At 39.5% G+C, this 24,449-nt stretch overlaps 1 protein-coding gene across 1 annotated transcript in view; it reads right to left on the minus strand.

Annotated features, from left to right (window-relative positions):
• The window catches only part of SMC4 (structural maintenance of chromosomes 4), a gene marked incomplete at its 5' end in the record, with an annotated part of 35,979 nt that extends 13,638 nt beyond the window's left edge, over positions 1 to 22,341 (minus strand). Inside the window, 11 exons of the mRNA XM_084267538.1 lie at positions 163 to 348; positions 952 to 1,185; positions 1,979 to 2,143; positions 2,889 to 3,039; positions 4,204 to 4,344; positions 4,857 to 4,984; positions 5,912 to 6,076; positions 18,119 to 18,295; positions 20,046 to 20,237; positions 20,854 to 21,032; positions 22,185 to 22,341. Of these exons, the coding sequence (XP_084123664.1) occupies positions 163 to 348; positions 952 to 1,185; positions 1,979 to 2,143; positions 2,889 to 3,039; positions 4,204 to 4,344; positions 4,857 to 4,984; positions 5,912 to 6,076; positions 18,119 to 18,295; positions 20,046 to 20,237; positions 20,854 to 21,032; positions 22,185 to 22,341 (1,875 nt within the window). The remainder of the gene's footprint in view (positions 1 to 162; positions 349 to 951; positions 1,186 to 1,978; positions 2,144 to 2,888; positions 3,040 to 4,203; positions 4,345 to 4,856; positions 4,985 to 5,911; positions 6,077 to 18,118; positions 18,296 to 20,045; positions 20,238 to 20,853; positions 21,033 to 22,184) is intronic.
• Between the last annotated feature and the right edge of the window lie 2,108 nt (positions 22,342 to 24,449).

A 24,449-nucleotide genomic window follows, 5' to 3' on the forward strand; every position in this document is an offset into this window, starting at 1 on the left:
GTCACAGAGAGAAACCTCAATCTTTTTTTAATGTATAGCAAGTTGACAGGATTTGCAGCTCTGCTGCCCAAATTAACGGCACCAGATACACGAGGAATTCTACCTTCCACTCTGCTCCCATAAAATTTAAGTCTAAAAGTATAATATCCTTTAAAACTTTACCAGTCTTCCATACAGCCCACGAATGTTTCCAGATTTCTTCTGCTGAAGCAAAGCCTGAAGCACCTTTCCTCGGCTGCAACTTTGTGCTAAAGAGCTTTTGGCTTCTTCCACTTGCCGACGCACGTCTCGAACGGCATTCCTAAGGCTCGATTCTTCTCTCTGCAGGCTCTGAAGCTTATTCTCTTTCTAACAATTCAAAGACAGACATTGCCTTAGGCTCACAACAACTACCATATTCAGGGCATCTTAAGCTTCGTGATTGTGCAGGAATGACACCAGCCACTGAACGGCAGGAGAGAAACATTTCTGAGGAAAAAGGCTGGTATTTGGGTACGCTGCGGTCAGCGTTTACAGTATTTAGTACACTTGGCTGCAAACACAGCAGCTTATGAATTTGTGAGTCAGGAGGACAAGGTAGTGGGATTTGGGATTTTTTGCTCTGGGGAATGAGAGAGGAGCAAGAATTAAAACTCAAGGAAACACAAACATAACTATTTAGGTACCTTAACCTCTTGCTATGATAATTGACATAATTCTCTTGCAGGGATATATAGGATTTAATGTTCAATACTAAATGTTAATGCTTGCTTTAATATTATAGTATTAAAATAAGTTTGAAATCAAATACTGCACTGCTTAAGAGTATTTGAATAGTTTCCAAACATTAATTTACTGCAGGCAGTTTTTAATTTGTTTCAATGATCATTATAAAACCAGAGAGCCGAACCTCTGTGTGCTGCAACGCCGTGAGCTAACTCAAAGAAATGCTCTGTGAAAGTGAAGTCTCACCTCCTGCAACTCCTGTTCAACCTGAGGTAATTTTACACTGATCTCTTTGATAGCAGCTTTCCTTCCATTAAGCATTTCTGAAGTATTCCCCAGAGCCTCCTTTGCCTGATTTAACTGAGACACAGCAGTATCATGACGGCTGAGAAGGATATCCAGCTCTGCCTGGGCCACCTCCATCTTTGAACGTGCTTCGTTGACCACTTTATTGAACTCCATCAGATCTTTCTCTTTGCTCTGCAAAAAGGGACAAGGTCACAACTAAACCCAGGCAGCTGTGGGAGTTATTACAGCGGTGACATTGTATGAAAGAGGAAAGGGGTATGTTCTTTTGCTGGCTCTCCCATCAGCAGAAACCAGTTGTTAAGTAGAATAACAAGTATTTCTTCATGTATTAACATACTCTGTATGGAAAGCAAGTAAAGCATTTTGTCATAATTATGAAGAACATCAGGGAATTAGCACAGAAAAATTTGTATCATTTTTTAACTTAAAGTTGGTGTTATTTTCTCAATCTGGTGCTAAATTATAGATTTGAGTGGTGAAACCACCTTTTCAAGAACAGAAAGAAATCCACCCCCACCCCCCCATTTCTAGGATGAATGTCCAGCCTCCAGGTGGTTAGTGACCAGACAGATAACACCTACCACAAAACCAAGCCTTATAGCAGTTGCCTGTTAATTCCAAGACAGCCCATAGCTCTGTGAAAGGCCTGTAACATACTGTTTCAAAACTTTTATTTAAGCAATATATTGGCTTAAAAATTTAGATAGGAGCACATTGAAGTGTGTGAAAATAATGGAAATTATTCAATACAGATATGTGAATTATATACTTAATAGCACATGATCATTATAAAAAGCAATTTAGCACTGATTACAAATGAAAAAATTAATTTCCCAGTTGGGTTCTGTTATGCTAACACCAGGAACAGTGTGTCTGTCATGTAAAATAGCACTTAAAAGCTATAGTGTAAAAGCTATACATCAGTCATAGGGCAGGAAGTGTGCTAAGTGAAAACAATTCAAACCTCTTTTTTTCCCTGAAGATCTTGTGTTTCTTCCTTGAGGCTGTCCATAATCTGCCTGAGTTTTTTTTCTTCTTCCTCTTTTGTCTTTTCAAGACCCTCTTTCTTTGCTGTTACTTTGAGGAGGTCTTTCTCACTGTCAGAATTTACTTTTTTCATTTCTTCCACCTACACAAGGAAAAGATTTCTAATTTCTGCTGGAACAAACAGGTTTTGCCCTATCTTTAAACTCAGCTTTCCAAGCATGATGTGGAAGTCAAAGGAAGAGCAAGCCCAAGTGAAGTGCATGTGGTTTTGAAGGATGAAATCACAGAATCCAAGAATTGTAGGGGTTGGGAGGGACCTCCAGAGCCCATGGGGTCAAAAAGCAGGGTCCCTAGAACAGGTCACACAGGTCGGTGTCCAGACAGGGCTGGAATCTCTCCAGAGAAGGAGACTCCACACCCCCTGGGCAGCCTGTCCCAGGGCTCCCTCACCTTCACCAGGAAGAAGTTCTTCCCCAGATTGGTGGGGAACTCCCTGTGCTCCAACTTGAGGCCATCGCCCCTTGTCCTGCCCCACAGACCATAGAAAAGGACCATGACTAGCAGGAGGCCAGGATTTCATCCCCAAGGCTTGTTCAGTTCTAGAGCCCATCCAGAGAGAAGCCAGAGCAGTTACAGGATTTCCACATGAGAACTCCAGTCTCTGAATCACAACAAGGCTTAATTCTTAAATACCCACTTTCAGGTCACCCTTGATCCAGACAGTTATCTAACAACAAGCAAATATAGCTGTTAGTCTAACTAAATTAACTAAGGAAAGAGAATTAAAGAACAACGTTTTGAAAAGGCAGCAGCTGTGAGAACAGGCAACATTCCTGTAACCTCAAGAACCATGAGAAAAAGATGTTTTTCAAGCCATGACACACTACCTTTTCTTTGTCCTTCTGAAGTTGCTTCTCCAGTTTTTTAGCCTTGCTTCTGGCATGTTTCAGATTTTCCCTAACTTTAACATCCTGCAACTCCAACTGAGCAAATTTTTCTTTACTTTCCTGCATGAACTTTGTAATTTTGTTGAGTTTCCTAAAGGAAAAAAAAAAAAAAAGAGAAAGAATAATCTATTCCATACCCTATCAAAATAATGTCAGTAGATTTTAGCTTAGTAAGCAAGAATATTGAATTTAAACCAAAACTACTCAGTTTTTGTGAAAAACATCATCCCATACTTACTACATGCACAGCATTTTCCAAGGGAAATAATATTTCATCAGAAAAAGATCAATTAACAGAACAATATCAAAGACATTTTAAAAAATCTGGGGGTTTCTCTGATAGAAGAATTTATAATTCACATCTCTCACAACTATCTCAGTGTGATCTCAAGGGAGGAGGAGGTCAATATTGCAGCTGGAGATTAGCATCCAGAGAAACACACTTAAGAGAAACAGGGTTTATGCAGAAGAGATTCCCAAGGAAACCAGAGAATACCACCTGGCATCATGTACATAAGCACTGCAGTTGTCTGTCTAAAAACCAGAAACAATCTCCCAATTATTTTTTGTGCAATCAATATTTTAAAAACCATCAAAAAATCAGACATTTTCTTCTTGTAATTGTGAAGTTACTCAGATTTCTCCAAGAGAAGCAACCTGCAGAACCACAGCAGACCAATGAGTTGGCGTTGTAAATTTTTTTGTGTGAAAAAGATCATTTAATCCATTCCAAGGAATATCTGGATACAGCACAAGTGACTGTTCATCTGATGATAAGCTAAAGGAAGGAAGATTTAAATTAGATATTAGGGGCAAGTTCTTTACAGAGAGAGTGGTGAGGGGCTGGAACAGGCTGCCCAGAGAGGGGGTGGATGCCCCATCCCTGGGGGTGTTCAAGGCCAGGTTGGATGGGGCCCTGGGCAACCTTGTGTAGATCCAGGCCTGGAGGTTGGTGTCCCTGCCTGTGGCAGGGGGGGTTGGAGCTCTGTGATCCTTGGGGTCCCTTCCAACCCAGACCAGTCTATCATTCTATGATGATGTTTTTGGTGGAAGAACTACTGAAAAACCTATCTGTGCTCCCTGGGTCTGATCACCTTCCCAAGCAATTATAAACTTCTGCTTTCCTGGGTGTTTCCCCCCTGCAATACAGCTACCACAGCTTTTTTCTGTAACTCCTGCTAACCCAGTCACCACGTCTGCAAAGAACACAAACCACAATACTCTCAGCTTAGGGCTCTATACCTAAAGGACTTACTTTTCAACTTCTTCTACAGCTTTCTTCTTGGCTTTCATTTCATCTGCAAGTTTTCCACTCTTCTCATTAATTTCTTTTGCCTCTTCATTATGTTTTTCTTTCTGCAGCTCTGTGTCATGTATTCGTTTCTTTAGGTCATAGCTAAGGAAAAACAAACCACAACAAAATACAAAACCACCTCACCAATAAAACCCAAACCCATAAGCTCCACTGCTTTCCATCAAGCTAACATTCATAACGAAGATATAAAGCCTCATATCCATTGTTGAGTATCTTGCCAATTTAATGCAAACCAGCAAGGAAATGGAACAACTCAGATGTTTCAGATGAGGAAATAGTCTTTGAGTGATCTACTTGTGCAAATTCAGTGTAAAGCTGCAAGAGATTAATTTGTCAGACTACTTTACTTTGTAAAAGCTGGCAAGCAGGTTTTGAGTTTTGTTTTTTCTGTTGGTGGTTTTGGCTGTTGTTTTGGGGCTGGGTATTTTTAAAGGTTTTTATGAAAATGGCCTCTATTTTCTATGTTATTCCACTAATTTTGAAGGCCTGCTATGGTTATTAAGAAATGCAAAATATTTCTAATTGAGAAACAGAAACAAGTTCACCACTACGATGACATCAAAGCCTGAGCAAAACTTGAGAGAAGTACTTACATGTAATATTGACAGATGTGATTCTTTTCTTTTAAAATCTTGTTTTTCAAACAAAGAAATTCAACAGCTTTGTTCTTGTCTGCTTCCAAGGCATCCTTTTCTTTTTCCACAATTTTAACTCTATTTAACTGGACAAGACAGAGTCAAAGCTGAGTTTATCACTAGTGCCACAGAACAAACCCCAGATGAAGCTCAGACCCTCTGTAGCACACGTAGGATGGTCTTCAGCAATTAACTCTGCAAAGCCATTTAGCACCATGAGCTTTCTGAAGTAACAGATCACCGTTTCTCCAGCAGGGACCATACTTTTAGAGCAAATCAAAGAGCAATGTAACACTCAAAAGGGATCCTAGAGACACTAGGAGCAGCTCAGGCAAACCAAGGAACTTGTAGAGAAGAGCTAAAGAGGAGTTACAAACAGACAGTCCATACATATTATTTGCTGTATCTCAACTGTTAGATTAGCCCCCATGCCTATGTGCTTTTTGCTTTCCTTCCCAGCTTTTAAAATCTACAACACCCTAGGATTTACTACCCAGGGCACAAGAACTTTGATATGATTTAGTACTTTCAGAGCTCAATGCGTAATGTTACAAAAGCAAGTTCTGCAGTAGATCTACATGGCTCATGTTCTGTATTTTTAAGCCTCCTCATACAGCTGCGTGTGCATCACCTCACCAACCTCCCTCCTCTTCCTGGCACACAGACAGTTGCCCAGCTACTTCCCCTATCTGTTTGTCTGGTCAGCCCAAGAAGCATTTAACCCAATCAGAAAGGATCACAGCATTCAGCAAGTAAAATCCTGAAACATTCAAACCTTTGGGAACCTGAAGCAAACTGTTTACAGGGCAACTGATGTTGACTGTCCATTTCTTTTATAATTAAAACAGCAGATGCAATAAGGAGAACTCCAGATTTCTCCACACTACTCTTGTAGAGGATTCCAAGTTTTAACTAAGTTGCTATATTAACCATTTCCCTAAAATCTCCAGTAACAAAACACTCCAAGTTTACAGTGTTGATTTAGAACTCAAACAGAACTTTCTGAGGCTCACCTTTTCTCCCCTCTGCTCATTTAAAATCTCAACTCTGCGGCACAGAGTCTGGATGGGCTCTTTCAGTCGCGCGGATCCTATTAAGTCTTCCAAGTACTCGAGCATCCCTTCGTCGTGCTCCGTCTGGCCTTTCGGCTTCATCATCGCGATCTGCTCCACCTCCCCCTTGGGAAAGAAAAGCTCCATGGGTTTTTTTTCTTAATGTGGGGGTTTTTGGGGGGAAAGAGTTGGTATTCTGAAAGAACCCAAGTGGAATGTCGGTATGGGACCATATTCTAGCATTATAAGAAAAGAATAATTAATGCAGTAATCAGGAGTGACTATTCAGAGTAGCAATGCACTTGGGAAAACAAAGATTAAGATGAATGGACATTTCCTCCAAGGAGCGCACAGAGGTGATGTGCATGAAATCCAGCATCTCTTCTGAAGCCAACATTCAACTCTAAGCACTGCTTCATTTCTCTAAAGGCTCAAGATGTACGTCCCCAACCTAAAAAAGGAAGAGGGCAGTAAAGCATGCCCTCCCTCTAGGTCATGTAGCACCCAAGAGCCTTAAGGTAGCTTAGTTGAAGTCCCTGGAGGGTTCTCCTTAGGAAACAGAAGGTCCATAAAATCAGTCTGATGGATGAACAGGACTTGTAGCTCCTACAACTGAGACTTCCTTGTTGGGAAAACAAAAACATTCTTTAAGCATTTTCCTTTATGTACAACATGAAAATTATTAAGCTGAACAGTAACAATAATTTGATCTTAAAATAAGAATTAGGAAAAGATTAAAGTGACACAATGACAAGGGTTGTTTATTTCACTGATGCAATCAGCCAACAACAAACACTCTCCTATCCACGTTTTATGCTCAGGGCAGAGTGGCACAAAATCATCCAAAATACAGATCATATTGTAAATGACATGGTCGTACACCAGAAGGTGAAGACATTAAATGGAATATACACATTAAAATAGCATCTGGAGCAGGAATAGATGGGATAAATGCTGCAAAAATTCAATAAAGACAACACAGAGTAGAAACTACTTACTCTGGAGAAACCTGGAGTTAGGTACATGACAAAAACCAACACATTCATACAAAGATCAGCAACACTGCAGAACACCAGGATCATCCCTGGTGACTGATTTTTAAACATATGAAATAAGCCAGAATAAAGTTTTTAATTTAGTTTTAGAACTGCAATTTAAACCCAAAGCAAAATGCTTGTTAAGCTTGAGCTAACTGCTCAGTCCTTACAACAGAACAGGTGAGTAAGAACTCAAGATGATGGAGAAGGGGGGCTGGTTAAGGCTAGTGATGGAGAACCAGGACAGGCACAGCAGGACTGCTAGGCGAGCGCTGGAAACCCGACCAGCACCACTAAGGACGCAGGAGTGATGAGAACCGTTTGCAGGGGCGGTCCCACTCCTCGGGCGCAGTACACAATGACATCTAGTGGCCCCACGCTCTTCTGCTCATCAGTAAATCCCTCTGCCTGAGGAGACTGCAAAAGGGAGGTTTTGCAAAGCAAAAGCTAGTATTTATTAAGGTAAGTCTGTCCTGCAAGTAATTCCCTTGCTGCAGTGAAGAGAGGCAGAGGGTTGCTTTATTTAATTTAAAATCCTGGAGGTTAAATGCATCTCAGCTTTTAATTTCCAATAAATACTGTTCCTAAAGAGCACCAGCAGGTTTGAAAAGAAAAAAAAAACAAAAAAAAAGCCAAAAAAACCCCTAAAACCAATCCAACTTATTTTTATTTCTTAAGCAAACCCAGAAGACAAACAATTAATTTTCTAATAACTGCAGTTGTATTATGTAAAATTCCTATTACACATTTGCTTCTTGCCACAAAAGGATTTCTCTACCAAAAACCCCATCAGCAAGATGCTGCTCATGGGCAGGAAACTGGGCAACCTCCTAAATCTCTGTGAAACTCACAGGTCTCTATTTCATTTCTTCTTTTATTAAAGCATTTCCTCTGTTTGCATCCAAGAAAAAACAATCCCAGAAAAGATACTGAATTCAAATGCTGAGCAACCTAAAAATTTATATATAATCCATATATTTACATATAATGCTTATATTTGTTTATTCTTTTAATATTTTATAGTATGTGTATCCCTCAGATGCTGCTGTAAACCACAAAACTACCCTAGATTTAACACAAGCAGAGGAATTAAGGACAATCAAGGAATATGTCAACTGTCTTTATGATCCAGCTTTGTATAATTAACCAAGTAAGATGATTAACGTTGCTGTGAGCGTTCTCCATCACTCACCAGCGTAATGGAAAGTAACTCCAACATGGCTAAGGAATTCCTGATAACTTCAGTTCAGGCCAGGCATACGGAAACATTTTGAAAAGGTGAAGTGAACAGAGTCAGGTTGAGAAGGTAACAGACAGGAGTTGAAGCCGTCAGGGTGGTTATCACCAGGTTTTGTGCACAACTCCTCTGCTTCACCACAGGCAAGCATTTTACAACTATACTCTGCCTTACCTACTTAAATTCTCAGATTCTTATCAAGGGTAAAAAAGAAAACATTTAGAGTGTATAGATAACAACTGTATGACAAGTGCATTAAGTATTATTATTTAATGTATTGAGTATTATTATTTAGCAAGTTAATATACTAAGAAATCTGTTTGTCCCACTCCTATAATTAAAATATTAAGAAACAGAAAGGTTTCCATCTACTTTAATTGATAAAAGAGACTGTAAAAGTTGTACCTGCTCTTTCTGCAAGTAGCCAATGACTGACAGTAGAAAAACACGTTTTTAACCACACTGCATTCTGTTAAAACCTGCCAGCCAACGTGCTCCCTGACTCTCTAACTGTGCTTATTACTTGATCCATTGCTGGAATTATGTAAAAATTACATATATATAAAATACCAACATGCTCATTTCTCTAGTACCAGATCTTCTGAAACACGGACAAGCCTTTCTGAAACTGAAACTAAGGCAGCAGCAGGCAGACATTTGTTGAGAAGAAGAAAATATGCTTGGGCACACTTAACAGCCATCACACCGACATCTAAGGGGTCTCAGAACAGATCACCAGGAAACCTCTTGAGCTGTCTCCCTCAGTTACCTTCCTCTGGCTCACAGGCATGAATTCACAAGAGGAGAGGGAGCAAGGAGGGCAGGGGAATAAGGAAGAAATAGTAAATCCTCTGTTTAGTTGAGAAGACAAACAAAATGGATGTCAACAGCGAGCCATCAGTGACACTGCCAGACCACCAACACAGAATGGAAGAGCCACAGAAGTGATCGCTCTGTGAAAAGCCACCAGGTATCCACCGAGCATTCAGGGAAGGCTCTACACACAGTGCAAGGGCTCTAAACAGAGTTACAGACCCAATTCCAGGTTCCACATCATGCAACAGGTCTTCTACATCAGGCTGAAGTTACCATTGGGATGCTGGCACACCACTAGTAATGTAACAAACACACACCTAAGGAATAGCTCCTACACAACGTCTCAGCTTGGTTACCAGAGAACAATCCTGGGTGCATTCTCCTATAAAACACAAGTCTATCTGTGGAGAAATTTCTAAGCAGTAACATTAACCAACTGTTGTGACAAGTAACAAGAATCCCTGCCTGAAAGGGCAAGAACCACTCTCATTTGGAAGCTGTTTCCTGTAGGGAGATGTGAGGGGTAACCTGAAGGAGTTTGGAAGCTGGAGATTCCACCTTGCTTTGAATAGTCAAACTCCCCAGGTGAATTATTGCAGTGCTGTGATGCTTCAGATACTTTATCAATTTGAATTTCTATTGTGTGCAAGAACAAAAACTTTAGAGCAAGTAAATTCTAACTGTCTTCAATACCCTACGTAAGAGGTGCTTGTAATAAAAGCATTAGACATGGAGAACTTGGTTGGGGAGACAAGAGGGTGAAGCAGCAGCACAAACACACCAGCCAGGATAGCCTGGCTGTGCAATGCCTGCTGTGTGCAAGCCCCTGAGGTTGCCATAGGTGGACACCCATAAAGGTGTCAACTAAGCAGAGAGAAGAGGCAACATCATGGGCATCTATCACTGCTTCACGTTAGGAGGCTGTTGCCTCAAGGGACTATTTTGAGTTCTGCATGCTTCAGCAGACCACTGGCATCCTAGGAGCAGTTCAGGAACACTGCACAGTTAACCTACGACATTTATTGAAGAGAGAACTCATCAAAAGTCTGTCTCTGCTGTGAACACGCCCTCCTACTTGCATTAAGACTAAAATTCTTACTGGGGCTAGCTTACCTCTAGCAAGGCAGGCAGCTGAGGTAGCCACACTCCACTGCCACTTCCCAGAGCACATTCGTGAGCAGCAAGAGTTTCAGAAGAGTGGTTTGCAACACACTGACCTGTCAACTGTCAATGCAACATCTGCAGATCAACTTCGTTAGTGTTCCACAGAACAACAGAGGCAGCGAGTAGATAAACACCATTGTCTAGGATTTTGGGTTTGCAATTTTTGGTGTCTTAAGTCTAAAGCTTTAAAAAAGTTAGTCCTGTTTGTTAAGCAGTACAGGATCATGCAAATGTAGCCCAAGGTCTTCGGCACAAACCCACACACCAAGACCACTTTTGAAGAAAGCGGAGCGTGGGCACGTTAAAACCCAGCCTAACAAGGGAACTCCTTTTGAAGCTCCAAACCCAGTAGCTGGAAACACACTGCAGCCTGCGGGGCCGAGCAGAGGGCAGTCTGGGTGGTTTCTGAGGGGAATTTGCTGCTGCAGTTGTTGTGGTTCACTGTTTGGAGGGGTTTTTGGTAGGAGCTCATCAACTTTATTCAAGAGTGGGGAGTAACATGATGACTAACCCAACTGAAATTTGCATCTGGTTTAGCTGATGAGGAATGGGGGGAGAGAAAATAGTGCCTGCAAGATGCAATACCAGCTATTGGAAGAGCCTGATGTGTTTTTACATGCAGCTGGAGAACTCAGTGAGGCATCACCTCAGAGCCCCCGAGGGCCTCTTTCTCCAAGTTTCCCACTTTAACTGTTGCAAGGACATCACAAGGAATCTTCCAAACCCTTTGTGGAACCCTTCAGCATACTTTATCACTTTGATCCAGACTTGTCAATACTAACAAATTAGACAAATCCTTTATAGAACTTTTTTTTGGTTACAATTCCTCCACTGTTGCAGTGCTGGGCAGGAGGAAAGCCTCCTCACTTCCAGTTGTACAAAGGAAGCCTACTGCAAACTGGGAGCATCTCATGGATGTTTTCCTGAAGTTTCACCATTTGGACTGACCCCTTCACACCTAGATGCCACATATCCCTTCCTGTGGCTCTGCATCAATACAAGACAACAGCATCATTTCAGAACTCTTTTGCCACCAGCATCTGGAACAGTGAAAAGTAAAGTGAGCCTGGCTCCTGGGCCCTGTCCAGTTACTCATCCCTGCCCCGGAACAGAAGGGCTACTTGACCAGGAAGAAAGCTGGTGGCTGGGTTTATGGTCAAGACAGGTAACTTTTTTCAGAATTACATTAAACCATTGCAAACATTTAGATATCAAGACTGTGGCTATAAAATTTGGTATTTTTAAGGCAATCACAGATTTTTAAAATTCAGATTTTGTTAGTTCTACTGTAATGGCAGCACACTTTTAATAACATGCTATTTTTCAATGCTAAATCAATGTTCAGAGTCCAAAATCTTTGAGTGATGGATGGGTACCAGCAGGCTATATAGCACACCTATTCCAGCACAATTACAATAATCTTGTAACACCTTAATGCTGTTAATATTAATACCCATATTCAATTTGCTCAGTGAATTAAGTGACTAAATGAAATACAGCTTGCAGCTTCATAGTATTACAAAATTGTTTTATTTAAGGGATACGTAAACGGAGACAGAACACCCTTCCATTTAACTGTCAAGCATCACGGGATTACAGTGATATACATGTATTAATTTCTTGTAAACACATTGAATTTTAGATTAAAAAGGTTTAAGCATGAGCATTAGAAAAATTCATACCACCCTCAAGTCCAAAACAATAGAGTTTTCTTTATATGCAGCAGGTGATCAACCTGCTTGTCCTTTACACACTGAACTGAAACCAATAGTTGAGGTGCAGACAGCACTCCCAGGACACAGAAAGCAGCCACCAAATTTTTGCAGAGGACTACAGTAGCCCATAGGGAAAAATCTGTTACTGTTTGTCCCAGTGAAGCAAATCAATCTTGATCAATGCAAATTATAACCAAATTTCAATTTTTTTAAAAGTTTTTAATATGGAAAACTAGACAGCACTGATCTGGCAAAAGGCAAACCATCTAACAGTAGTACAGCTTAGAACCTTTTGTCTCACTTTATAGAGCACTGCTATACTTCAGTTTCTTTTAAATGATGACATGTTTCTCCCAAATCAAGGGGAACATGAACATGGACAAGAGATTTTGCAAGTATTTCACCAGCTACAAGTGCTGAAAATACAGCAGGCACAACTTCTTAGCATCACCAGCATAAGGAAGAGCAATGGAGGATGAAACCAGTAGCACTGAGCATTTGCTTGATGGATAAACCACACTAGATCACTTAGAATATCTACTAGAAATCTGTTCTTTCTACAGAGATATAATAGAGAGAACATCCAAAACTAAATGTGAGAAACCCTTGGTTTTCCATCCTCAGTCTTGTGTTCTACCCTATTTCTGAACACCAACATTAGAACTAGCACTAATAACAAAGTCCTGCTAATAAGGTTCAGGCTCTTTGCTGCAGCTCCATTTCTGCCTGTTTGACAGACCTGCTTCAAAAGTCCATTAGAAGTGAAATTGAGAGAAAGTAGTAACGACCATCAACCCAGCATCTCACTTAGTAAGTGCTAGTTTAGAAATTAGAGAATTCTTCACTTCTGCATCTGACACGAGTTGCCTCACAAAGGTTTTTTTCCCCTGAATGTTTTGTATAATCAATTTCACAATAATGTTAAAACACCCAAAGTGGTTTCTATCCTCTGTGAGCCATTAGGCAGCAATGGGAGAAGCCTTTCCATTTCCCTGGACACTACCTCTGCTGTTCTCAATGCGTCTCTCAGTTTTTCTTACACTGCACTAGAATGACAGTGCTCACACTTCACCTTTTTTTACTCTACCACAATAGCAGCTCTGACTTTTTAAGCAGGAGCACAGTAAGGAACAGAAAACAGCGTTAAAGTTGGGTATCTTCAATTTTCCATTGCAGCAACTTCAGTTTGACTTTCTTTTGACTGTGTGGCCACACTTCATGTACAGTTTTGACTATGAAATTGAATTCTACACATGTGGGTCCTGAAAGCAAAGAACATGGATAGCCAATATGCCTGTAACCCTATTCTTCTCCTGGAAATATGACTAATATAGCTCTTGTTTTAAGCCACATAAGTTGTTTTGGTTTGTGTGGGGTTGTTTTCTTAATTCATATTATTGCTGCTGTAACTTAACACTTGCAATCCTATCTCATCCCTTCATTTTACCACGTGGCAAATATACAGAAGAGGGGCAAAAATATCAAATACTTAATTTCATGCTCCACCCTGCAAGAGCAGTGTTATAAGCTAGATGGGAAATGAAGCAAAGCAATAAATGTGTAGACACAAATCTACAAGGCCACTACTATCCAAAGATGAGGGGAATCCTAGAATCAGCCTGTTATACAACATTCAGTTGGTTGCACAAAACTACTATTCTGCATTCTGGAAATAATTTAAAAGTAGCCTTTGTCAAGCTGTTTGCACATCTGCCTAATTTTAGAAGCTTTCTTAAGGACATTCTTCTATTTATTACAAGAATACAAATAGAGTGGCAAATCTAGAGTCACTTTGGAATCTAAGTGATTGTCTAAGTCAACCTACAAAGTTTGTTTTAAGATTATTGGTACATTCCGATTTTAAATATTTAATTGATCACTCTGCCCCCAGAGATCCTCTTTTCCACATGCCCTTTTTCCCTGAAGAAAACTGAATAAGCATTGATTACACAGTTACACTGAATTTGTAAAATAAGAGTCATGAATTGCCAACCTACGTTTTCTGACAGAGAATTCATTCTCAACCTGCAGATACATACAAGCAAAGCTTATGCTGCTCTGTATTCACTTCAGCATAAAGTATAATATTTAAACAGTGACATTGATTCTGTACTCTATGATGAGTGTGAGGTTTCTATTTTTACAGAATATTTTAGTCAAAGGATACGGTTTTACTTAATTATATTGCTTTAATTCTTCCTACCAGTTCAACTCAGCTGTCCTTGACCTTTCTAGAACAAACCTCTCTTCACCACCAATGCTGGCAACATAGATCTCCATTTATAATCCCAGTAGAGCTTTTCAGCTCGTGCTCCACTCTGTGCTTTAGCTCAAATGTTGGTGTGCCTCATTAGGAAAGCAGACCTCAACAATTGGGAACTTCTGGCTTATCTCAAAGCAAGAAGAAAATCTGTTCTCCCTCATTTCCTCTAGTGCACTGGAAGAGAGACTCCTTCATTATTCCCATAAAGCAGCAGGTGAATAACTTCACTAAACTTCCTTTCTGGTAACAAAATCTTGCCATAGGGCAAGATTTAGTACATTGCAAAATGTCATTCCAATCAGTTACAAAAATACATAAATATAAAATCCCTGTAGTTGTTTATACTTGCTTAAGATTACATGAGAATATCTAACACCTTTATGTGAAATACTACTCTAAGTAGTAGAAAATTTTCTTAAGTCTCAATCTGTTTGGAAAAAAATAGCTTCTACAGTAAACTGAACGAAGCTCACCAAAATCTGCTCCCATGATACTATCTTTTAGCATAGAATGAATTCAAAGTCTTATGCCCTTTATTACCATTTCTACCATACTCACTTGCAAAATCACTGCATGGGGGTTACCTGTGAAACCCCACTTCCCTTTTAAACACCCTGTATGTTGTATCCTTCTCTTACCTTGAAAGACTGCAAAGCCAAAGCCAGCAGGCGTTAACGGTTACTGTCCACAGCCAGCCTGCTTTGCTCCCCAGACATGCCTGCCCTGCAACATCCAGACCTGACATTTCTTCAAGTGCTCCACATTTATTTAATAATTCCTTAGAGGTAAACCAGCCAGGATAAAAAGCAGCTGAGACACCTTTTCTGGCCTCAAGGTTAGCCTGTTCAGAGGAGGCACTATTGAGCAACAGCAAACACACTTACCTTCTGAGTTCTGCTCAGCTGGACCAGGGCACAGAACCCACACAAGTTTTCTGGACATACACTCTGATGTTCCAAGGCTTTGAGAAAAGCTAAGTGATTTTATTTGTTGTTCTGTACAGAAATGCAAGTTCCCAAAGCTGGGGCATTAGATGTGCAAATTAGAAAAATAGCAGCAAGATGCTAGATGTACCACAGTGCTCAGCATACGCTTTTTATTCTTCTAAGTGACAAGATGAATCTTTTCACATTGCAGTTTCAGGCTGTGGGAAGGTCATTAAAACTGCCCTGAACAGTTCTCTCTTCCTAAAGTACTAAAAAACACACCAATTTATTAAAAATATTAGATATATAGTGTGAGAACTTAAGGATCACAAAAGTAACAAACTCCATTTAAACACTGGCAATATCCCAGGGTAGCTAAAGCCATTTTTTAAACAAGTTTTTTTTTCAGTTAGCTAGTTCAGGCACAGGATTTGTAACACTTCCAGAACTACTCAGTCTTACATATTCTGTTTTTCCACAAGTCTTTTTTGTGATGTTACTCACAGAAGTCAGCAGTAGTTTGATTTTTAGTTTAGCATCAGCAGAAGCACCCATATCACACCCTACCCAGCTTTAATATAATTCAGTCTGGCTTAAACTTTAAAATTTTATCCTAAAAGGCACCAAAATCTGCTGTTCAGAAAGGCTGCAAAACAGGGGGGTGAACTGGGAAGGAAAAAAATGAAGCAGTCTTCTGAAAAGCAACTGTTTTCCACTAAATAATGCTAAATATGCTAGCAAGAAATAATCAAGTATCTAAAGGCTTTGTTACTACATATAGGATGTTATGTTATTCTTTAGTATTAGCCAGGGAATATTCTGTCACACACCAAAACCTGCATTTGATAGTCCTTAATTAGCATTTTTGCCCAAAATCTATGTTACAAGTAAAATATTTAATTACACCCAGTTGACAGAAAAAAAAAATCTATAACATTTTAAATGAGAAATTACTCTGACTTGATACCAACTTAAACTCAGGGCAGCCTATATTAGTTTGGCAGTTAACAACATTAGAGCAAAAGCTCAATAAACCTGTTACTTATCCCTCTAATCTTAAATAACTTAATTTGAAAAATATTAGGGGGAAAAAGGCAACCCTGAAGGTGGGAACTATTGTCACAGCCTTCTGATACAGTCTCATTTGACCTGTAATTTTTGGAATGAAGGTTTTGAAGTTCTGCTGTCAAGTGCTCAACTGAGTCGCCAAATCAGTAGATTTCACTTTAAAAAGGTGTAAAAACCTCATGTGCAAAGAGAAAGGACCTTGTTTCAGTCAGAAAGACTCAATACAGACAATCTCATTACAGCTTCCTCTGCTGTTCACAGTGATACATTACCCAGAGTGTGCAGTGGAACGAAAGGGAAATAAATAATGGTGTAAACCATTGCTTTATGCCTTAATATTGGATACACCTCCACCTTACTTCCACTGTACAGGTGGAAAGCATGAAGCTCAAGAACTAAGGAAAAGGAATGTTCTCATAGATAACTTCCTGGGAAACAATTAATGGGAGAAGAAAAATCACATCAGTAGGAGAAAAATAAATGTAAAAAGCTTAGCAGTACTCCTTTCCCAAGTGTTCCTTTCCCCTCCTTCCAGTGGTAAAACTTCATGCTGTTAGTAGGCTTCACGTATCTCTGCATAATGATTTCTACCTAGCTTAACCTTTGGCTTTTCATTCTCTCCCTTTTAGAAATTCTACTAAAATGATACTTAAGAACAACTGTACAGAGAAAAAAAAAATGTATATATTACAATTGCTTTGTTGGAGGTACTTCACACTGCATCTTGAGAAAACACAGGATAAAGTGTTGAAGGGAATAATTAACTGGCATGGAGACTTCAAGACAGATATATCCTCTTTTTGTGGGTGTAACTGTAAAAAAGGACTGCACGAAAATGCTTGAGGAAGTGAAGCAAGCACAGCGACCTATCTAGAATTTTCTTTTTCTTTTTTTTTTTTAGAGGGGAACTGGAAGCTCCTTTGACAGAAAGACACCTAAAATAAAGTCTATTGAAAACAGTCAGTCCTTGGGAGGCTCTCACTGCTCACTCATTTTCTAAGCCATGATCCTTCAAAGTATATTTGGGACTTTTAGCAATGGTAGTGAAATAATGGCAGGTAATTGCATTATTCTGTGGAATTAATATGCAAATAGCCCCACCAAGTACATTAACTCCATTTACGTTTCAAGTTATTTTTTGGCACTTAGCAAAATTCTCCATTATTATTAAAAAAAACAGAAAAAAGCCACCATGGTTCCCCTTGGCCTGTTTTTTTAAAGAGCAAACAGATGCCAGCAAGCCCTATAACTTTAAGGTCAAACAAGAATTTAAATGATATTGTATTGACAAATTCTATGATTCTTTTAACAGTATGGGTTGTAAATTGTAGAATTTAAAAAAAAACAGAGCTTGTATTGGCTATAAACCTGCCATTTCTTGAGTCCTCAGCAGTTGTTAAACAAGTGTAAACATAAAATACACTTCATGTGTTTTTTTTCCTTGCACTCAATTTTTATGCACAGTTAATTTTTATATATACTTCTCCAGTAAAACCACATCTATATATGAGAGCTGTAGAAAACTTAACAGTAGAATCATTAGGATTTAGATAAAAGTGCACCAGTATTAAAGTATAAACAAGTTGCTGAATCTCTGCCACGCTTAAGCAGCACAATAATATTGGGGTTTAAGGTTTATTTTACTACACCAATATTTACGTGCTGCTAGGGCGGAACAAGTATGACAACTCTTCTATTCATCCACATGTCAGGAACAAATGTATTAACAGAAAAAAGTCATATTAGTATACTCAATTGCTTCTCTTCCTTAAATTTCTAAAGCAGCAAATAATGATTCGCATCTTTATCAGAGCATGCAAACCATGATGTGCTGCTAGAGTACTTTAAGGCCTCAGATACAAGACTTAAAACCTAGACAATATTTTTTAACTGTAACTGGAAATGTAGCTTTACTTAAAATTGCTTTTATTCATACACCAACCTGTAAAATTAAGAACCTGTTATGGTCCAGATCAATTCCATGGCTTCGAAGAAGAATACCAACATCTTTGAATGTTGATTTCTTTCCATTGATGTGGTAGACAGAAGAATTATCTCTATAAGCAGTTCTAGATACATAAAAATTGCTTTTGGGAATGACTTCGTAATCATCTCCTTCCTGTTTTGAGGAAAAACAAAGCCAGAAAAACAATCACTGTATCACAGGTTTCTGTCATATTTCGTAATTAAACACCTAAGCTTTCTCATGTTCAGTTTATCAGTCAACTGCACTCTGGGTCTAGAAGTGGGAACTGTCTTAAAGCTGCCTATATCAAAAAAAAAGAGAAAAAAGAAAAAACTCCACAAACTTAAGAACTGGTCAAAAAATATCCCAAATCACTTGAACTGAAGGGCTTCCATATTATGCCTTTCCCACCTCTAATATAAACTATTGTCTTGAAAATACTTAATTTATTCTCTTTACCACTGTTTTAAGTCACAAAGGAAAAGGCCTACTTCAAATTTAAAGTGGCTGTGCTATTCCATCCTTTAAATTTTCAGATTACAAAGTACTGAATGACTTCATTACTGTTTGCATTTCAAACTCCTATCGTGCTAGGAAAGGAGTTAGTTTTTAGCTGAGCAGATCTAAAGAGAAACTGTAGAAGATAAAAAAGCAAAACATTAAAGATGTGACAAATATGACATCATCAGCTTCAAAGATATCTCAGTCTTACCTACAAAGCAGCAACTGAAATAAAGCTGATAATATACTTTAAAAAGTTAAAATTGATGCATGCTGCTTGTAAAGACTTCGACTAGCACACCACTTTCCCAGATTAACCCCCCAAGAGCCTAATCAAGTTTGTATCTAGTACTGCAGAGGTTTCTTAGATCATAAAGATGATTTTGCATTAACAGCTAAAAGCTAACTGGAAAAAAAAAAGAAATAAATTTAACAATAATTGAATCTGGTTGTTATAAGTACTTTTGCTTGTGTGTGTGTCTTAAATCAGAGAAAAAAAATCTGTCTTGAAACAGTTCTTTCCTAGGGTGTATCCACTGCCACTTCATTAACACAGATTCTGTAATTTCAGTGTACACTATTTCCCACTATTTTGACTGACCCCACACTCAGCAGTTGATACTTCAGCTCGAACATGTGCACAAAAATTAAATTTAAATAAACCATCGTACTGTAATTGCAATAAATCAAAAAGGTCCAAAACCTTTTATCAGTACATGAAGCAGCAAGCAAAATATATTTCTTTTAAATTTTGCCAACACTTTTCTATTTCATTCAAACAAAATATCGGGTTCAAAAATATTTGGTGGCAAGATGTGAGGTTCAAGAGTTTTTGATGAAAAAAATCTGTTTTAAAATTGCAGACATGCTTACAGTGTATAAAGTGTAAATGAGAGTTTCAGATTAATTATATATTTTTCTAAATTTAGGTAACACAAAATAGTTTAATTGGTTTGAAAAGTTTTGCTTAAATATGTTTTATTTCTTATTCTTATATTATAAAGAATATTTAACATGTCCAGACAGACTTTTAAATTTGTAGGGGTCCTGTTAATTTCAGAAAGAAGTTTTATTACTTGAGGTAAGAGATGCCAATTCTAAACTGATGTCTCCTTAAAATTATTTAAATTTAGAAATATGTACTAAAACGAATATTTTCCAGATATTAGTCTTGCAGAAAATAAAAGATATTACTAGAGAATCTTTTAAGAACTGCAGTGTTCAATAGAAGAAGTTTTAAAGGTAATTAACTTCTAATTGATGTTTTACATCCCAAAGGTAAATTAGCTGTGCTGTGAAGTTTTTTCCCAGCTGAAATTAAAATAACCCAATTTAAAAAGTTTTCAAACCTTAAAAGAAAAAAAAAAAAAGTCTCCAGTGTTGAGAGTAGAAGCATACATACCTTGTCAATGATCTTTTGGAAGTGGACTTCCACAGTACAACTCTGGATGTCCATGTGTTTGTCAGAATTATGGATCAAGACAGAGATTTTTTTGGATCTGATTTTTTGTGCTCGGTACCCGAACACAAAAAGCATCGAATCGATGACATTGGATTTCCCGCTGCCGTTTGGCCCAATAATGCACGAAAAACGCTGCACAACAGAAGGGGGGAAAAGTGATATTCAAAGGGAAATAAATCCTGGCTAGTGTACATCACTCATTTCAGCTGTGAGCAGTGTAAAAGCACAATTATTTCTAGCACATGAAGCTGCAAACTATTTGCTAGCTGAGTTTTTACTGCCAAAGGTAAAGCAGGGCAACTTATTTAGGAAAAAAAACCCCACACCTCGACTCAGCTCAGCTTCTAAATTTTAACTTGTTAACTCAAAACGATACTGCCTTTAGCAAGCATGTTCTCAAGCAAAGTTTCATGATTAGCCACGTAAGTCTCTTGTGGGCATTAAAAAATATTCTCATTCTTCAAACACACCCCCTAGAAGTTCTCCAGTAAACGAAATAAAGAGAAAAGTGTGGAGTTTTTACAGTTTACTGATAAATTGAAGTTGTGCAGTATCAGAAAGATGCTCTTGGCTGCTTTCTCTTCTGTCCAATAATGAAAATTTAGAATATCACTGTGTAAGTAATTCTAGAACTGAAATATTTTTCAGTTATTTTGAGGTATGCTTACATGAAAACACAGGAAAGAATACTAACACACAGCCAAGTCTTACCTTCATTTAAAAAATACTTAAGATAAAAGAAAGATACCTTATGAAAAGGTCCCAAAGTTTGCTGCCCTGCATAGGATTTGAAGTCCTGGTTTACAATATGGGTTATCATGAGACGAGGAGCACCAGGTTCATTGGTCATTGCTGGAAGTGGAGGAGGAGGGATGCTCCCCAAAATCTCTTCTAAACTTTGATTATCAAGCACCTCATTTGAGTTGTCTAAAAACCATCCAAAATAAACAGAAAGAAAAAGAGACTATAAGCTCTCAATCACTAGACACCTTTTAAAATGTTCAACTGGAAAAGCAAACATCATTTTTAGATTAACCAAACCTATACTTTTCCCTGCAGTCATTAAAATGAGCTAAACAGAATTAAAGTTCTTCATTCCATGAACTGAATTCTTTAAAAAGAGAGATACTCAAGATGTCCCATCGATTCACTAGTGGGCATGTTCTTTCATTATGTAATTTTTATTCTAACACACTTTAATAGACACTCTGCAATTACAATAGCTACAACCATCACAATAAGCCTACAAATCCGAAACAGGCAAAGTCTTTCTAATTAATAAGTGCAAAGCCACATTTCAAGCGAGCTCACAAGTCACTCTGCAAGATTTGGGGATCGCTGCACAATGCTCTGAAAGCTGTAATGACAGCACAACTACTCTGCAAAGACAGGAAGTTTGTTACGAAAACAAACTGGCCCCCTGGATATCAGCTAGTTGTAAGCAAAGCAGCTTTTCAACAGTTACTAGCAACTTTTTATTCGCCTAGACAGTAGTTTTTGCCACCGCTTTCAAGATACTAATCCGTTTGTCAAAGACCTTGCTTTAATAATTGCATCTCTGGCTACCTAGAAAGACACATGCTGCTGTTTTTCTAGACATTTTCAGCAGAACCTCATCTCAAGAAACTGAAGAAAATACACTGCTTCATGAAAAAAAAAGAAAGTTAAATCATTTTAAGAGTTAAGTAAATAAACTTGACATTTATTCCGTTCCAAGAAATCCCATACCATTAGCTACATACAAATTTGAAAAATCCTGCTGTTGTATCACAATCTTAAGCACAATGCTACAGATCGGGACTTGAAAATAGGCTTTATTAGGAGAAACTCCACAGATTGCTTTTGCACTTGTACTAAATCACTGGTCCAAACCCTTTAACTCTTTGGACACCCTTCTTTACCAGTTTAAAAGCAGTTTAAACTTGCCACAAGTCAAGGCTTTCGATATTCCTTTCTAGAAGGGAAAGGATCAAATCCTATCTAGAAAGTTAGCAAAATCAGCAGAACTTTGTTGCTAAAACTGGGACTATCATCAATCTCACACACCATCAGAATATCCACCACAATATGCAGACCTACCTTGTGGAGGTACTTCGCTAGGCTGCTTGCCACCTTCGGTTTCCACTTCCATGTCACTGGAGGAGTCGTTTAAGAGTGCTCTGCCTTTCGGTTGGGCTGCTGTAGAGGCTTTGGTGCTCTTGCTTGGCATCCTCTCTGTTGGCTGTTCCCCTTTCATTCCAAGCAATCAAACTACTGAAGGGATCTACCTCCTTTGCTAACATAAACAAGAAAACCCCGTGATCTCAGCATTGAGCTACAATCCCCTAAGGAATATACCTACATGTTTGCCCAGACGTGTGACTAATTTAACAACTAAAGACTGTAGGTATTTTGAAGATAAAAAGCCAAATTTGAAACGAAACTTCAAGCTTAGCCTCATAACGATGTATTTTAAGATACACCACCCTCGAAACAACAGACCAACCCTAATCTGTAGAAACTGCAGGCATCTACCTACTGAAATCTCATCCAGCCATGTTCAACAAAGTTACTACGCTCAGAGAAAGAAATCGTGATGCTGGGGGCAAAAGAGTTAAAGACACATTCGCAGTAACAAACTGAGTAGCCATATGTCTATGCTCTCCTGGAAGCACTCCTCACATAAGACATTTCAGACCCGACACGCATTTTTGCTTTCAACAGTTCATGCTGACTATATATTTATACATAGAAAAGACCTGCCACAGTTACAGTAAAAAAACTTGACTCTTAACGGTTTAAATCAACACATTTCACAAAATATAAAAGAATCACTACTGCCGGCACTGAAGGTTTAAGGGAGAAAGCAAACCAAAATACCTCAAATCTAGTCGCGATGTTACCGATCAAGAACAAAACATTACAGAAGTCCATCAGCTGGCACTCAGGCACAGCTCCCAACAAAGTCCGAACAGAAAGCAACCGATGAGAGAGGAAAGACGACTTGCAGGAGTGAAACTCGCCATGAAAGTTTAAATCGCAGCAAGTGGCGAAGTTAGTTCACAGAAAAAAACAGACATGAGAAAGTTTACTTCTCACAAGATAAAAAACTGACGTGGTTAGAAAGTCATCTTACAATTGGTGCCAATCATTTGACGTTTTCAGACCTACCCCCAACCCACACTCTCATGAGAGTCCTTCATTTGGGACAATGGGGGAGGGGGGGAAATGAGAGAAAGAACTCATCTTAAGGCAATTTGAGTCTATGCCCCTGTTAAGAAGTGTTCCGCAATGGCTGTCTCCGACAATTACAGCCTCTCAAAGTACCAGATTTATTTTTTTTCTTTCCTAAACTGCTCCGCTCCAACAGAATTGTGCAATATAGACCTATTTACCTTACCAACCCTTCCCCCCTCCTTCCCCGACACTTCAACAGAACGAACAAGCGTTAACTACTTGACCTCCGCTTTCAAATCGCGATAAATCAGCTGCCGCATACTAAGAAATTTAACAAATTCATGCCCAGCCCCTCCCCCGACCCAGCTCCAAGGTGTTTGTTAAAAGCATCTCTCGGCAATCTCCTGCCAAGTGCTGTTTTTGTTACACGGGGATGGCGAAAACGACAGGCAGAGACGGACAGAACGGCTGCCGTATCAACAGCCGGTTACATTTAATAGCGAGAGCCTGTGTCAGTGAAATTTTTGGCTGTTTTGGGGTGGGGGGGTGTTTCCCCCTCCCAATCCATCCGTTAATCTAAGGAGTCTAACTGCACTCGTGTCACGGTCTTTCCAAAGCGTTACGGACTTTCTGATGATTTGTGTCTCACGTTTCAAGCATCAAAGGAGCAGGCAGAGGTGATTACAGAAGAGTCCCTGCTCGGTAAAGCAGATTAAAAGCGGGTCTCTGTGCTACCAAAACGTATTCCCGTGTTGCCCCATCCTAGGTGGGGTTCCCGGAGCCCCATGAGGGCACAGCGGGAAAACTCAGGCTTTCGCTCTCAAGCTGCGGAGGACCCTCTCTCGTCCCCCCTTCTCGCAGCCATCCGCAGACGCCAGCCAGGACGGATACACCGTGCCAGGAAGCACACGCCGTACCCCGCCGGAGCGGGAACCGAGCGACCGCCGGGCAGCCCCGAACCCCTCGGGAAGGGCCCTCGGCGGAGCAGCCGCCGCCCAGGCCAGCAGCAAGGAGCTGCCGCCGCTTTCCGCTCACTCAGGGCGAAGACAAAAAGGGAAGAATAAAGCGCGGGGCAGAGCCCGCCATCCTTTCCCTCAGCACCCGTCACCCAGGGAAGAGCCCCAGGGACGCCTCCGTCACCCCACTCGCTACGGGCAAAGCCCCCCCCCCCTCCCCAACTCCACCTGC

This window comes from Gallinula chloropus (assembly GCF_964237585.1).
Source record: "Gallinula chloropus genome assembly, chromosome: 8".
Taxonomy (NCBI): domain Eukaryota; kingdom Metazoa; phylum Chordata; class Aves; order Gruiformes; family Rallidae; genus Gallinula; species Gallinula chloropus.